At 50.3% G+C, this 16,117-nt stretch overlaps 1 protein-coding gene across 1 annotated transcript in view; it reads left to right on the top strand.

The window, feature by feature from the left end:
• INPP4A (inositol polyphosphate-4-phosphatase type I A) overlaps positions 1-16,117 on the top strand; it is a 110,588-nt gene that overhangs the window by 72,217 nt on the left and 22,254 nt on the right. Inside the window, exons 12-18 of the mRNA XM_081832304.1 lie at positions 1,378-1,482; positions 2,014-2,122; positions 4,417-4,434; positions 6,940-7,123; positions 8,587-8,805; positions 9,893-10,031; positions 13,823-13,893. Coding sequence (XP_081688430.1) covers positions 1,378-1,482; positions 2,014-2,122; positions 4,417-4,434; positions 6,940-7,123; positions 8,587-8,805; positions 9,893-10,031; positions 13,823-13,893 — 845 coding nt within the window. The remainder of the gene's footprint in view (positions 1-1,377; positions 1,483-2,013; positions 2,123-4,416; positions 4,435-6,939; positions 7,124-8,586; positions 8,806-9,892; positions 10,032-13,822; positions 13,894-16,117) is intronic.

Below are 16,117 nucleotides of genomic sequence, written 5' to 3'. Positions count from 1 at the left end.
ATATGAACCTGTCCATGAACTTGGCTGAGAAGAAGCCACATACAGTCAAGTCAAGACGATGGTGCCCTTGGGTTTGGTTTGAATCTGAAGGGCAGGTCTAAGTGTATTGGCAGCATATAGCTGAAGAGACTTAGGAACCTACCCATGCCGGATACCTGTTACCTGGGAAAGCGGGAAACCCACATGAGCTTGAGTTTTCCAGAGCAGAGCATCTCAAGTGTCAGTGTGCATCCTGGTCCCTGAAGACCTTGCTGCAGTGCAGATCTAGGATTCTGCATTTCTAACAGGCTCCCAGGATGCCACTGCTGCTGATCTCTGGGCCGCCTGTAAGTATCAGGCCCTGGAGGACAGTCTCCTAGCACAAAATGCAAAGCAGACAATGGCTGGTCTGCATTTTGTATACTGGTACGATTTACCTTTCATCACTAGAGAGAAAGTTTATTTCTTCTTCTGATTGTCAGTGAATTTGTAACTCCCTTCTTTATCTAGGCACGTAGTTCTTAATTAGTGTTGGATTCTGGTCGTAGAAACAAGATTGTAGATATTAGTTATAAAACATCATCCAACCTCCTTTTTTTTTTTTTTTTTTAAATTTTATTTATTTATTTGACAGAGAGAGACACAGTGAGAGAGGGAACACAAGCAGGGGGAGTGAGAGAGGGAGAAGCAGGCTTCCCGCGGAGCAGGGAGCCCGATGCGGGGCTCGATCCCAGGACCCTGGGATCATGACCCGAGCCGAAGGCAGACGCTTAACGACTGAGCCACCCAGGCGCCCCCATCATCCAACCTCCTTAACCCCCCAAGTATAATCAAGGGAACACGTTTAGGTTTGTGTTTCAGAGGGCCAGGATCCATGCTATGTAGCATTTGTTCATCTTGATAGATCTGAGGTCATCTCTTTGTGGAATTGAGACGTGTGGCTCTGGTTGAACGAATTTCTTAGATCTTGCATGATGGCGGTCTCCAGGGTTGGAACAGGCAGTCCCTGGCATGGGCCCATTTGCTTTTTATAGCAGTGCTGACATCGTGTTGCACAAAATCAGTCTTTATGTCAGACTTCTCAACTGAGAGCTGATCATGGGAGGGCAGGGCACCAGTAACCGTAACCTTCTGAAGCTGCTCCTAGCTGGCTCTGCTCACCACCTGAGCACCCAGAACCAGTCTTCTGGCCAGTGAGCTGCCCTCCCTCTGGCGTTTCACCCAGCCTACTCTCTGGAAATGAAATGTGCTCATGGGCAACTCAGAATTTCCTTGGCCACTACCAGCACGTACCTGCCTATGCGCGGCCGCTTCCTCAGAATATGACTGTCCTACTCGCCATTCCTGAATGCAGGGTACATGTCAACGGTCCTTATTTTCTCATATTCCATTTCTTAGGTCCCTCGTTTAAAGCGAGCAGTTTGAAAGCAGATAAAAAGTTAGAATTTGTTCCCACAAACTTGCACATACAGAGGATGAGAGTTCAAGACGATGGGGGGTCAGGTAACTATTTTTCTGTTCCTCTCACTAAATCACACTTGACTTCCTTTCCCCCCGTGTGCTTGGTGCCCACACTGCCCCACACGTGTGCAGCCTTCCCTGTGTGTGCTTCCGCCTGGCAACTCAGATAAGAGACATGGCACAGGACCCTCGTAAGGTCTTGGTTTCCTAGGTTTTTCCCTCCCTTTGTTCCTTCCCCTCGTCCGTCCTCCCTCCAGCTTCCCTCTGTGTTTCTGTGGCAGCAAGTCGCCTGTCAGTTATCCTTCCCAAGGAGGGGTGCAAGCTGAGTGTTACCGGTGGTTGCCTCCGGCCCTTTGTGGCCCCATCTGGAGACGTGCAGGAACCCCCTCTCTGCTGAGATGATGGTGCTGGGCTCCAGGGGCCCTCGGAAAGTCGAGGCTGTGGGGCTGAGGGAGCGGGCCGCTTGGCACTGGGCTGGCAGGGCAGGGTCCCGGAGCTGCGCACATACCCCTGTAGCTGGCTTGTGCACAGGCCTGAGCCCGGAGTAACGGAGGAGAGCTTTCTGTCATTCAGATCAGAACTACGACATTGTCACCATCGGGGCACCAGCTGCGCACTGCCAAGGTTTTAAGTCAGGAGGTCTCCGCAAAAAGCTGCACAAATTTGAAGAGACCAAGAAGCAGTAAGTACTTGGAGGGTGTTCATGGGTCTTTGTACAGCTGTCTGGTGCTTCCTAGGTCAAAAAAAAGACAAATCAAGAGGTGACCGCAAAAACATCCAGCTATCCGATGTGCTTTTGTGCGGCGGGAGGAACTGCCTCGTGGCCTGGGTGCTTCTGTGTGTGTGACTGAGCTGGGGGGCGGGGCGTGAGGGCGCCTGATGAGTGGTCCTGACCCTGCAAAGGAGCGGCAAATTGAAACCCCCTGGAAGGTGGCTACCCCGTGTGGACTCTCTGCCACCTCAGCTGTCCCTTAGAGCCCCTGGTCCGTCACACCAGGTGTGCAGTGTGTGCTGAACGCCACAAAGTGTGAAGCCCGGAAGAGAGTGCTTCCTTTCCTGAGCCGACTGCAGTGGTAAACATTCCCTGTTTTAAGAAGGCTGGAGTGGGGTGGGGGGTGGGAGGGGAGCTGCACGCAGCTGCAGTCCAAACAGGAAATGGCCAGGTAGGCAGTTGGGGAAGGGCATTGTGGAGCGTGCAGGGAGGTCTGGCTGAGGCGTGGTGCTTTGAGGACAGGAGCTGAGGGGGAGGGCAGCCTTGCTGGCAGACTGCTCAGTGCGGGGCCACACGCTGGTGAGCCTGGATGCAGGGGTGACAGAGGTAGGCCTGGCCCCAAGGGGCTCCTGGTCTTGCCTGGGAGTGGACAAGTCAACAGCACCACTTGGAGCAAGCAGGGCCGTGCTTGGAGCGGGGGTGACGCCGAGAGAGCCACAGACCCCAGCTGTTGTGTTGGATATGTGGGAGGCATTGGTGATCTTCCAGAATGTCACCCGTCAAGATTTAAATGGATGAGGGAGGCAAGTGTGAGAAGTAGGGGCGACGAGTGTAGATGGTCCTGTGAGATCCGTGGACCATGGAGTAGAGGAAATGGCATGCAGGTGTCTGCCTGGGGAGAACGGTTATCACATGATTATGTGTTCAGGCTGATGGGGATGGCGAGAGTGAAGAACTGTTGGTAAGAGAAGTCGATGGAGCAAGGTTCTGGAGATGCAAAGGCCAGACCAGGCAGGGAGTCCTAGAAGGTGGGGTGCAGAGAGGTCCTTGAGGAGTGAAGAAACAAGCTGAAGATACTGTGAATCAGCCTGTGCAGAACGTGGAGTTGAAAGGGTGGGACTTACCAAGGGAGAATGCAACAGTTGGAGGGAAGGTGAAGCCAAGGCCCAGGGGGCATCAAGAGAGTCAGCAAGGCGGCCAGGTGGAGAGTATTAGCACCTGCCAGGGAATCAAGGCTCTGGGCTGCCATGGCCAGGAGTCAAGATGCGGCTTGGGAAAACTGACATCAGACTGGATCAAGGAAGGGGTGAAAGGTCAGGTACAGTGGCCGGTCAGTGGGCCAAGGGGATCAGGGATGCAGCTAGGAGCTTCTCTGCCCATGGGGCGAGGCTGGAGGGGTGAGCCGGCAGGTGCAAGAGAGCGCACTAGGAGAAATCACCGTTCAGATGTCTGCACAGGTGGCCCGGAGCCAAGTGAACCCTGGAGGCAGCAGGAGGAAGAACAAGGAAGGGCCAGTGGTTAGGAAGGGGAATTTCAGCCTTCAGGGCAGGCGACATTCTTGGGAGGCCCCCCAGACAGCCCGCTTGACCTTGATTGATCCCACCAAGGGGTCTTCCCCTCCCAGACAAGCCAGACCCACCTGAGGAGTCACTGACTCTGCTGTGCCCTGGGAATTACGATGAAGAGGAAGCTTCCAGTGCTCCCCACAGCTCTGCACAGCCAGCCAAGAGAGCGTGTGTCTGTCACTCCATTGCATGTGGCTGTGTGGGGGTGTGAGTGGGAGATTTGAGGATGCCATGGGGACCCTGGAGGGGAAAGCCCATCAGGAGGGGACGCCACTGGCCGTCCCTGTCCTGGAAAGGTCAGGATGTTGATACCTGATTACCCAGTATATTAACTTCAGAAGTCCTTACTTCCAAAATGCTCCTGGAGTATATTTCAAATAAATAATGTAAATTTTCATTTAATTTCCTTCTAATGTTATTAAAATCATCTGTAGAAATGATTTTCATTATTTGAACAGTACTTTAAATGTGGACAGAACTTGGCCCACAGGCGGAATGTCCCCCTGGGGCTTGCGCACAGACACGGACATTGCTCTGATGAATAAGCACATTGGGCTCATAAGTTTTATGGTCCCTGTAGTGGGTGCCTCAACACATAATTTCAAGGATTTTGACAAAAGATAACTTGGCTTTTTAATTTTTTGTTTTGCATTTGGTGTTTGCTAACTGCTAATATTTCGTTTTGGTTCTTTTCTTTAGCAGTTTTGAGGAGTGTTGGTGAGTTTTCTGTCTGTGGAGAGAGTGTCTGTTTGGGTCTTGCTCTCCTGTAGAGAAAGCCGGTGCTGTCCCCTCCTCGGTGAGGTGCTTCAGCCCTCGCTGCCACCGGGGGGCCCTGGTTATAGCCTCGTAGACAGAATTCTCTCTTCCAACTGCAATGTTCTTTGATAATGAATAGCCCATCTCCAGTCTACCATTTTACCTTCCAAATCCGGCGGCACTTTGTTGCTGTGTGCGCTCTGAGGGAGGACCCTGTTTCTCCCAGGCCGGGCAAGTCGCCGGGTGCTGGCATTTCAGGTCCACCCATCGGGGTGGTCGGGAATCCCTGTCTGGCCTCTTTTACGAGAATCTTAGGGCTTCCGTTTTCACTTCACCATCACCTCTTATGGGAATATAACCAGCTTCCGTTTTTTGTGAATATAATTTATGCAGATTTTTAAAACAGTGTTCCTTGGGCCAATTTTCCCCCTGAGGGCAAACCAAGAATTGATATGACCAAGTGATTTTTTTTCCTACCAAAGAATTAGATGGCAGCCAGAAAGCACTGTGTCTGCAGACCAGGGGCTCCGAGGCTGCCCCCGGCCCTCCCCAGCCGTGCCTAGCGCGCTTGCTCAGGCGACAGCCGGGGCTCTGCAGTGGCGCTTCGCGTGGTGACAGCCTCTCAGAGCTGGGGGAGCTCAGGGGCCATGGCGGGGTCCTGCCCGACATGGCAGCTCTCTGCCAGGGACAGCAGGATAGCTGAGGCCTCTGGGGCTTTCCCTGTCTCTAGGACTAGGACTGAGCACACATGCTCGTATACTCACCATCATCCCCTAACAGCAGCTCTTTGAAATTTACTTTTCCACACCCCCCGCCACAAGCTTCCTGTGTGTAAGCCCCAGATTACTGTTACTAGAACGTGACCTGTAGGAACACAAGGTGAGTAGGAGCGGTGCTCTCCTTCGGGCTTGGGGGACCGTATGTACTGGTCGAAGTATACACAGCCATCTACATACACACACATATATCTACAGGAAGCACACATTGCATGTGTGGCTGTAAAGACTGGGGCCAGGGAAGGACAGATTTTTAAAAATCCTATTTGAGATTGTGTTTTTAAGACTCAATTGTCAAATGGCAGCTATTCATTTGGAAGAGTGATTGCAGATTGGAAAGTAGTCGTGTGCACATCGTGCTGTGAAATTAGTTCTCAGATCACGCAGGCTTGGTTGTGGTCTGCTGCATGGGCTTCTGGCAAATCCATCGTGTTTTATCGTGGTGTGTGGGCTTGGGGTGTTGTTTTTTTCTGGGGTGCTTTGGTTTTTGGGTTTTGCATGTTTACACTGTAGTCTGTCAAGGGAGGTGTTTTGGAGACCTGCTTTCAGGATCCAAAGAGCCCAGTGGGGATGGTGGGGGGCGCCTCAAGTCCTCATATCCAAGGGAAATGATGGAGGTCGTGCTGCTCCACCTTCTCCCTCTTCCCCAAAACCCAAAGGGCAGCTCTTTGAGGGGACCCGTGAAAGCTGAGAAGGATGGGGACCAGTGAAGGCTGAGACTCCCATTCCAGCTAGAGCTCACAACTTCAGATCGCAGGAGACATCCCCACTGGGGCATTATACTACTCTGTGCTTTCCTTGGCTTCCTCAGATGGTCTGAAAACTAACTTTATACTATTAGATTGATTTGGGGATCCTGGCCGAGAGACTTGGATTTATCACCTCCATCTAGAAGGGCCAAACATGGTAGCCAGACCCCACACAGCCGGGACACGAGTCGGTTCTCCGGAGGCTGGTGTTTGTGCCGTGCAGGGACTGGGCTGTGGTTTTGATGTCAATCCTAAGATCTAAGATCACACACTGCTTGGTGACGAAGGAAGGAGGAAGAGCCAGGTTTTCAAAACTGTTGAGGTGTCCAGGCCTGGCCTCTGGCTTGGCATGTTCTTCACCTCCTTCGTCTGATAGAACATTATTTTTCAATGTAGAGAAGTCCTGGAGAAGGCAGTCTAGTGGTCAGGGTCAGAGGTGTGAGGGCGGAGAACTTTGGGTGTGTGCACAGAAAGTTTGAAGACTGGCCCAATGAAGAAACAGGTCTCTTGTGGAAAGTCTGGCCCCCACGGCAGTCTCCCTTCACTGTGATAAACTGACCCCTTCTGAGATGAACAGACCCCGTGCCTCCACTTCGGTACTGCCAATACATGGACAGGCGAGGTTCTCAGGTGGAAGGCTACGAGCATTTGGGTAGTTATTGGATTCAATATCTGTATATGCATTTACATAAGAATACAGACACATACAGACAGAAACAAAGGACTTCACTGTGTTTGAATATTTCAAAGCCTTCTACCATACAGACAGAAAGAATCTCTTGAGATTTACTTTTGCCCATCAGCAGCTAGACTAGCCTAGGAGAACATCCCTGAGTATCAGAACGCTTTACTTAGTGTTGGTTGTGGGCTGGGGTTGGGAGGCTGCTGCCATCTTCTTAGATTTGAGGAGACCCCTTAGACTCTGTTCTTATCCTTTCTAGTACACCATCCAGCTGCCAGTCCATAATCTACATACCACAGGACATCATCAGAGCCAAGGAGATCATTGCCCAGATCAATACCCTGAAAACCCAAGTGAGTTACTATGCAGAGCGGCTCTCGAGGGCGGCCAAGGACAGGTCTGCCACTGGCCTTGAAAGAACCCTCGCCATCCTGGCAGACAAGGTAGGGGGCACTACCCTGCTACATGTGAGATGGGGGCTCCCTTGGGTTTCTGGAAGCCCTTGGACACTCCATGTGTGCTTAGAGCCGTCCATTCCAAAGGTGACATTGGGATGACCTTGAAGATCTAGTTTCAGGTTTAGTTCCCCCAGAGGCCCAGGGAGGTTTGGTGATTTGCCTGTGGTCACAGAGCTGGATGAGGGCAGGCCAAGGACAGCACCCAGGGCTGGTGACTTCCAGTGCTGCTTCATGCAGATGTGTCTTCCCTCAAGTCTGTGGGGTCCATTTTGGAGGCTGAGGTAGTTCCACGGCTTTCTTAGCAACTGCCTACTCAGCGCATTTTTTGCCAATTTTTATTGACTTGGAATTTGAAAAAAGAAGCTGAGTTATTGTACAGACATACAATAAAGGAAATATAACTTCATTGGCTTTCACATAATCAGTAAGCCATTTTCTAATTAACTGTAATTTGATCCTGATTAAAAATATCTAGGGGCGCCTGGGTGGCTCAATCAGTTAAGCATCCAACTCTTGATTTTGGTTCAGGTCATGATCTCACGGTTCTGGGACCAAACCCCATGTCAGGCTCTGTGCTCAGTGAGGAGTCAGCTTGGGATGCTCTCTCTCCCTCTGCTCTTTGCCCCACTTACACATGTGTGTGTCCCCACTCTCTCCCTTTTTCTCTCTCTCTCTCTCAAATAAATCTTAAAAAAATATATAGATAGATATAAATATATAAATATTGGTCCATACTGGGGCATTGGATATACCAGATCATTTTGATGGATGATGCTTTTTCAAATTACTCAGTCTCTCGACACACACACACACACACACACTCACACACACATGCACACACATATACAGATTCTGATCACACTTCCCCACTCACACCCACTTTGCTGGGGTGAGGTGCTGTTCCTGATCAGAACGTGTTATATCCTTCACATGTGTTCACTCAGCAAAGAGATCGAGAGCTGGAAATTAGATCCACTTGGAAAAGAAAGATGATGTTATCAGAAGGAAAATTATGAGCCACAGAACTCCTGCTGCATACAGAATTCCCCAGAACCATAGTGCTATGCTGAGAGTCCCACTGCCCAGAGTCCAGGGCTTTGAGTATTAGATGCAAAAAAATAAGACTTAAGTGATCGCATCAAATTCTTGCCTGTCCCCTGGAACCAGAGAGGACAGCCCAGGATGTCAGTGAAGGCAAGGACACTGGGCTCTCTTCAGGCCCTTCCTTAAGTCACGTCAGGCTCAGAGGAGGGCAGGGACTGAAGCATGTCAGAGATTTCTCGACCTCCTTCATTCTCCCTGTGTCGTCCAGTCTTTTTGTGGGAGCCTTTAAACTCAGCCATCCCAAGGGCTCCTGTATGGAGAAGGGTGCACAGCTGGGCCTCAGGACGGTTCCTGAGCTCTCAGAGACGACCGGCCTCAGCGGCTTTGGTTTGTGTGTGCTGCAGACCCGGCAGCTGGTCACCGTGTGCGACTGCAAGCTGCTGGCCAACTCCATCCACGGGCTGAACGCGGCGCGGCCCGACTACATTGCCTCCAAGGCCTCCCCCACATCGAGTGAGGAGGAGCAGGTGATGCTTAGGAACGACCAGGACACCCTCATGGCCAGGTGGACGGGGAGGAACAGCCGGTCTTCTCTGCAGGTGGACTGGCACGAGGAGGAGTGGGTGAGTCTGCTGCCCCTGGCCCTCATTCTGCCACTGAGCTTGGGTTGAAAAATTCAAAGCCTCTTGCCAGCCCCTCCCCACCAAGAGGTGTCTACCAGGTTGGCTGCTTCGCAGACAAGCTCCGAGTCTCCTCCCGGGTGGCTCTTGGACCCCCTGAGTTAGGGAGGGAGATGGCATTTTCACACCTTGTGTCCATCTGAGGGGCAGGGCTGCCGCAGGCCAGGCTGGTGTCAGACCCAGCTGTAAAGGGGGCGATGTTCTCCATGGAGCTCTTGCCCGCTGGAGGCCCGTCTCCTGTCACTATCTCCTAAAGACCAGCCAGGCCCCCTGCTTCCTCAAAGCTCTCTACGCAGTTAGCCCTTCCAGGGCCATTTGTATTTTGGGGGGACAGGGGAGGAGTCTGGAGACGCTGCCCCTGACGTTGTATGCGTTGCATCCTTCTTCCTGACAGAGTGGCCCTGAGAGCCGCACCTGTCTCTCCTGAGGGAGGGACATATCACACAACTCGTTTTGTCATTTTTTAGGACTACGGCTTGGAGGCATGGAGTTTTTAGTCAGCAGCGAAGGGCTCCTCCGGCCCTGCCCCGGTGTCCTGTATTCTGTGTGGGTTTCTGCAAACCGCTCCCAGCCCTGCCTCCCCACCTCCCCACTGCCCCCGTCTGAAGTGACCGGCTGCCTCCATTACCTTCCCTCAGTCCCCTGTGTGTTTGATGGTTGTAGGAGGTCTGCAGCAGAGGGAGGAGGGATGAGCTGGCTTGCTGGGCCCCGTGGTCCTGCTGCCAGCTCTGGAGGGCACCGGGAAGCCCTGTCCGGCCTCCGTGACAGTTACTAGCAAACGTGTCTCCAACTTTAAAAACAATGACCGCAGTACATTGATTTGTGTTTTGAAAAGCAAATACAACTGTAATAGGGAATTCTGAATTAATCTTGATACTTCTAAATTTGTGGTATTTTAATGATCACAGTGGCCCAGGGTGGGGGAATCAGTGTGTGAGGGGGCAGGGAGGGGGGCACGGGGAGGGGTGGTGTTCTGTTCTGCTTTTCCCATCGGGACAGCTGACCCAGATGGGCCCTTTCGGTTTGGAAGGAAAAAGTGTGGCTGAACGTCGACAAGAGCCTGGAGTGCATCATTCAGCGGGTGGACAAGCTGCTGCAGAAGGAGCGCCTGCATGGCGAAGGCTGTGAGGATGTCTTCCCGTGCGCGGGCAGCTGTACCAGCAAGAAAGGTAACCGGGACAGCCACGCCTACTGGATCAACCCGGAAGACCCCTTCTGCAATGTGCCCTCCTCACCATGCCCCTCCACCATCTGCTCGATGCCATCCTCACCTGCATGCCATCCTCACCTGACCACACGTGCGTATGCATCCACGCTGCCCACTCATGCTGCCTCCACCTCACGCTGCGTCTGTCTGTCTGTCTGTCTGTGTCTGACTCCATGACCTCCTCCCCCCATGCAGACTGCAGGGAGGGCCGTCAGGCAGAGCCGGCTGTCACAGTGCACAGAGCAGCGGGCGGTGAGGGCAGAAGCCCCCGTAGTCCACGCCCGTGGAGCCCGTGCACGAATCTGCGTGTCCGGCAAAGGCAGAATCTCAAGGCCGTCTTGGGTGTCACTGCCCTATCAGTGAGGGTGGGGTTCCTGGGCTGTTCTGGTTTGTAAACCAGTCTGAGAACCTGCAGGAGGCCGAAATGCAGATGCTTTTCTTCTGAGATTGTTGACTGCACCAGGAATTGGTAGAATCAAGGGAGAGGGGAATCATGCAGGGACACAGCCGGATGAGAGCTGTTAGCGGGCTCAGCAGACTCGTCCAAAGGCTGCTTGTCATCAGCCGGCTGTGCTGTTACCCAGCAGGGGATGTTGCCTTGGCACTTGTCGGTCACTCACTCAGATGGTGGAACCCGCTCCTGGGGCTGAGTTAGGTTCCTCTGTTCAGCACCGCCCCCGAGGCAGGGTTCTCAGTAGATGGTAGGACGTTGGCATGAAGCAGCATGCTTCAGAAACAGTCCTCTGCCTGCACAGACAGAGCACAACCAGACACTCCATCCCGCGTGTAGCCCTAAAGCTGGGCACGCACGATTTCTCCGCCAGGCCGTCCTCGGTCCCTGCCACTCGGGGCCTTCCACCTTTTCCTGTAGGAGCTGGAGGGGGTCATGGGCCAGGCAGCTGAGAGCCGGCTGCAGACCTAGCTTCTGCCTCCTCTGCTCTCCTCTGTGAATGGTACACTGTGGTTAGTAAGGCCCAGATGTGCGAAGGTTAGCCTTCAGACAGCAAGGACTTTTCATTTCTGAATTGGACAGCTTTCATTCAAGGCAGAAGCTGCTCCTCTATCAGAGCCTCTTGATAAATCCTTATTTGTAAGATGCCCTTCACCTTTTCAATATGCCTGCAGTCTGTTCCCAGGGTGCGATTTCACTTGAACCTCTGATTCAACAGTGTCCACGTCCTCCACCCTTCCATCTGTGAAGGACTGTAGTTTCAGTTCCCCAAGCCTGTGATTGGTTTCATGGAGCTATTTTGTCCTGTTTGTCTTCTCATTTTTTTATGTAAATTGTGTGTTTAAAAAAAAAAAAAATAACGCTCATTTCTCTTCAATATTGTCTTGCTTGTAATTTAAAATTTTTTCCGCAGATATAAAAAGAGTAATTTATTGGGCTTTTAAAAAAAATGCCAGAGAGAGTTTATTTAATCAGATATTCTGTTACATCCATAACTTAAATGTCAGTTTCCTTCTAGGCAACATCCTGTATTGGTCAAATGTAGACAAATTTAAATGCAGTTTTCAAGTTATTTAAATGAGCATTTATTTATGGTATTTAGGGTATGACTTGTGTTTGCCATGCAAATCAGCTCTGTTGTAATCATGGGAATATGAAGCATACATTTGAGAGAGTCTAACTTGGCTGATCAGTACTCAAAGAAATGTATGAAACCGTATGCCACTAAATTAACTGTGGATGATCCTAATTTAAAAATCTTGAGCATAGCTAGGAAGCCGTTCAGAGCTGGATGTGATCAGGAGAATCAGAGAGAACGAGATGGCGAGCTATTTATTTTATCCGGTCTCTTACCCTCAAGGGCCGGAGCCCAGCTCTGTTGTGACTTTCTATACCATTCCAACTTCCTGGGCCAGTTGTTTAGGCCTAATGAACAGGTTGTGTTCACACCAACTTATATACAAAGAACTCTGTGCCTCTTTGAAAGGCATCATGACTTTTCATTCCAGCTCTGCACCCTCTCCTAAGTCTTTGGTTTCCATCTTCTGCTAAGGAGTCATGCTGCCTTCTAGCTTGCTCTCCCACAGAACTTACCAGAGCCTTGCCTGGCAGGCATGCACCACTGTGGGACCCACTGACGAGTCCCCGCCAGCTGGAACCCCAGAGGCTCCGGGAGTCTCGCCTTCCTTCTTCCGCTTTCCACACAGGTCATAAGTGCCCCACACCCCTCTGCATCACCACCCACAGCCACCCCATCCGGTGGCCTCCATGTCCTGCCATGCACGCACTCATCCTCTCCTCATCGCTGAAGAACCATTCAAACCCCAGACCAGGTTGTTTTAACCTGAACCCCAGGTTCATATGTCCCTGAGATTATGTGCTAGGATGAGAGGAGGTATATAGTGGTCATCAAATCTCAGGGTACAAGCCACTGGTCCAGGAGTACTGAAGGAGACCCCCCCCCACCACACACACACACACACACACACACACACACACACATTCCCTGCTTTGACTGAAAGATTGAGTTTACCCAGCTGAGTTTAACCCCTAATACCTTTTTGGGAATGGTCACAACCCAGCTATTTGGGATCACCACAGAAGATCATGAAAACAGGCCCTTCAACCTTCCTCCTCACTCAGACTCAGAATTTTGGAGGAAGGGTTATGGGAAGGCCGAAATCTGTATTTTTTTTTTCCTCAAGACTGGGGTAGTTCTGATTAGCTGGACAGAGGTCTAAGAATCACTGTTCTGCGTCACCGCACACCACTGTGGGTTTCTCTCTTTGTTAGGCAGATGGTCTCAGGGTACTTAGGCTCTGCTGAAGAGGCTGAAGTCTTCAGCTCACAGGGGCCTTCACGTTTGCTCTGTTCTATCTCCTTTGCCGGTGGAAGAAGTCACTCTCAAAGATGCCTAGAGCAGAGGGATCCCTTGCCACCTCCACCTCTGGGCAACTCAGCTGGTAAACGTCTCCATACAACTGGTTCCACCTATTTGGGGGGCTCTAAAACCACCCATTTCAGTACCCTGAAGACATAAAATGACCCCTTTCCAGACTCATCTTCTTCCAGGTGGCACGCCCAGTTAACCAAGGAACTGTAGTTTTTAAGGGAAATACAAAATTGAAATGAGTACTTCACTTGCTGAAATGCGACTCATTGTAGGTGAAATTGAATTAAAATTGGCATTCTTTGTATGACCTGGAGGGACGTTGTAATTCTTGACTTCCCCCAAATCATAAAAGTTTTAAATTTGATTTAAATGTTTAAGATTGGCGTAGATGTGGGGTGGTATATTGGTTTCATCACTGGATCCTAACCTTTGGGTCTCTCAGCATGTCAGTCTGCAGCCCAGGTTCCACTCGTGAGTCAGGGCAGCGGGCTCTGAATTGGGGATGATCAATTTGCTGGTCAGTCTCTCTCATTACAAGTGTGCTTCCAGATGCTCTGAGCCAACATGGGCTCCGCCATGTACAATGTGATCGATGTGGGCACTTTATCACATTGTAATACGTTAGTTTGCTTACCTGAAGAGCATTTTATGTTGAAGTCTTAGCAACATGAATGAATGAATCAGTGCGTCGGTCAGTGTTTACCACCAAGAGGGCTTGGCTGCCGCAGAGCAGCCGAGCACCCGCGTGGGACTTCTCGGGGAGGAGGCAGGCAGGCCTCCGTCCTCTTCTCTGTTCAGCTGAGCCACCTTATGGCCGGCTGCCGATGCAGTTGCTGTAAGCGCTGAGTTGTTCATGTTTGAACTTTGTGCTGCTCCTTAATCATCCGTGTCGCCCTCCATTTCTGTGCAGATTGCAGCCCCCCTCCTGACGAGTCCAGCCCAGGTACGTGGTTTCCATTCAAGGCTTCTGCAGATGTCTTTTTTTAATCCTCAGGTAGTGTTTGTAGCTGAATTATCCGAGACTGCCTATGCTTCCAGAGTTAGGAAAATATTTTAGGAGTGTGTTCATTTGAGGCAGCTAGCAACTTCTCTTAGGTCTGGTGAGGAACCAGTTGGGTTGGGGATGCTGGCCTGAAGCAGGCTACCCCATGTGCTTTTCTCGCTTGCCCATCATACAACCTTTTCAGACAATTTGTGTCCGCGGGTGCGTTGGACTTCCTGAATCAGCACAGGGCATATTTGTAAATGATACTTCCTGTGATTCCACCTGAACTTGTGAACATTACATGGAAGGGGTGTAGCCACCCAAATGTTGCAGCATTCACAATGACACAGCGTCCTCTCTTCTGAGTCTGGATGCAGCTCAGAGTTCTTAGGCATTGCTAAGAGGCTCAGTTGGAGATAGTGCAAAAATGGAATCTTTCTGCTGCCTTTGCATGTAGGAGTCAGTGTTTATGGCTCTAGTTCAGGGGTCGGCAGACTGCAGCTCTGAGCCGAGTCCTGTCCACCGCCTGCTCTTGTAAATAATGTTTTATTGGAAATCACATCCACTCATTCACATGCTGTCTGGCTGCTTTTGTGGGGCAATACCAGAGTCAAGTAGCTGTGACAAGGACCCCATCATCCTCAAAAGAGCCTAAAATATTTACTGTCTGGCCTTTTACAGAAAAAGGGTGCCGACCCCTGCTCTAGTTCATGTTGAATTTCCTGGTTGTGGCTTGTGGGTTCCCCAGAGTGAGCATGAGACCCCCCCAAATAATATGCTTTTGCTTACCCCCCCCAAAACCAGCTACCCAATCAGTCTGATGATTGCATATTTCTGACTGGATATAAATGTGAGGTAGCAGGACACCTGTTTTATATCTAGAGTGCAGTAAACTAGTGATTTGGGGATTTACCAAACTCTCCCTGTCGGTTTTAGCAAACCCTCTCAGCTCGTATAGCACCATGAATTTTATACCAGCTGTGTCATTTCTAGAAGCCCTGGTGGCTTGTCCACAGTTAATGTCAATGGACTAAAATGGTCCCCTGCCAAGAGTTCCTTTGGCTTTCCCTGGAGAGCTCTATTTTATCTCAGTCAAAACACAAACACATTTTTTCTCTCACTCTTTCTCAGTTTTTCTCCTTTCTTCTCTCCCTCCCTCCCCTGTTAATGAGGAAAAAAAAACAAAAGCAGAGCATGGATTTGAAAAAGCCCTTCAAAGTTACCAAACGTAGAATGCTTAGTCCATGGATTAGCCACCAGTCATCGAGCATTAACAGATTAGCAACTAGACAAGGAGCTTACCCCCAAAAGTGAATCAGCTACATCCCTAAGGACACTGTTGAGTTGAACTGATTTTTTTTTTCATAGCAAGACTTTCTTGACAAAAGGAGCAGAGTACGACTCTGTTATCAAATCTAACTTCCCAATATCTTTACTTAGCTAGGTCCTGGCAGACATCCCATTTCTGTCCCTGAAATTCATTTTGTCTGGAAGTTTCTAATTTTAGTTTTTCTTTGCGTTCCCCCCAAATGTATTTTCACCCTCCAGTTCTCTCTACTTGGCAGAAGCAGTCTGACACAATAGAAATAACATAGAGTTTAGAGTTAGACCCATACAAATGCTTGTTCTTTTTGTGTGTCTGGGAAGACACTTAACCTCCCTGAGCCTGTTTCCTTACCTGTATTAATAATCCTCTCTCTGTGGATTAAATGAGAAAACAGATGAAAGGTAAAGCACTAACAGGTTTTACATACATGGTGGTTGGCCCTTTTGTTGAACTCTGGAGCCATCTAGACATGTCTAAGCCCTTCTCCAGGCAGATGGCAGACACATCTCCCACCCAGACCCACATCTTTTCTCCAGGACAAGCTCCTAGTGCTTTTTAGCCACTCTTCCTGTACTCCCAACTTTTTTCAGGGTTGTTTTTCCCCCCCCTCCAAGGGAACAAAACCAAGTCATACTTAAACGAATTTTTTTTGAAAGACAAGTAGGTAAAGTCTGGTTTAGTTTTCCTGTAGAGATACTAGGAAATTGTGACCCTGTACCAAAACAAGTTTTTAAAAATAGAACCCTGGGGTGGAAAAACAGAGTTAAAGGTATTTGGGGCTTTGGCTCTTTTTTGCCTTCCTATTTAGAAGGGATTTAAAGAGAAAAGACATGCCCTCATCAGTTCTACTTATAACAGGTCACCAAGCCCAGACATAGGCATTTAACCATCAC

This window comes from Leptonychotes weddellii, chromosome 10 (genome assembly GCF_054177405.1).
Source record: "Leptonychotes weddellii isolate Sample4059 chromosome 10, ASM5417740v2, whole genome shotgun sequence".
NCBI lineage: Eukaryota > Metazoa > Chordata > Mammalia > Carnivora > Phocidae > Leptonychotes > Leptonychotes weddellii.
Note: the sequence above shows the minus strand (reverse complement) of the source record. Positions and strands in the feature narration are given on the sequence as shown.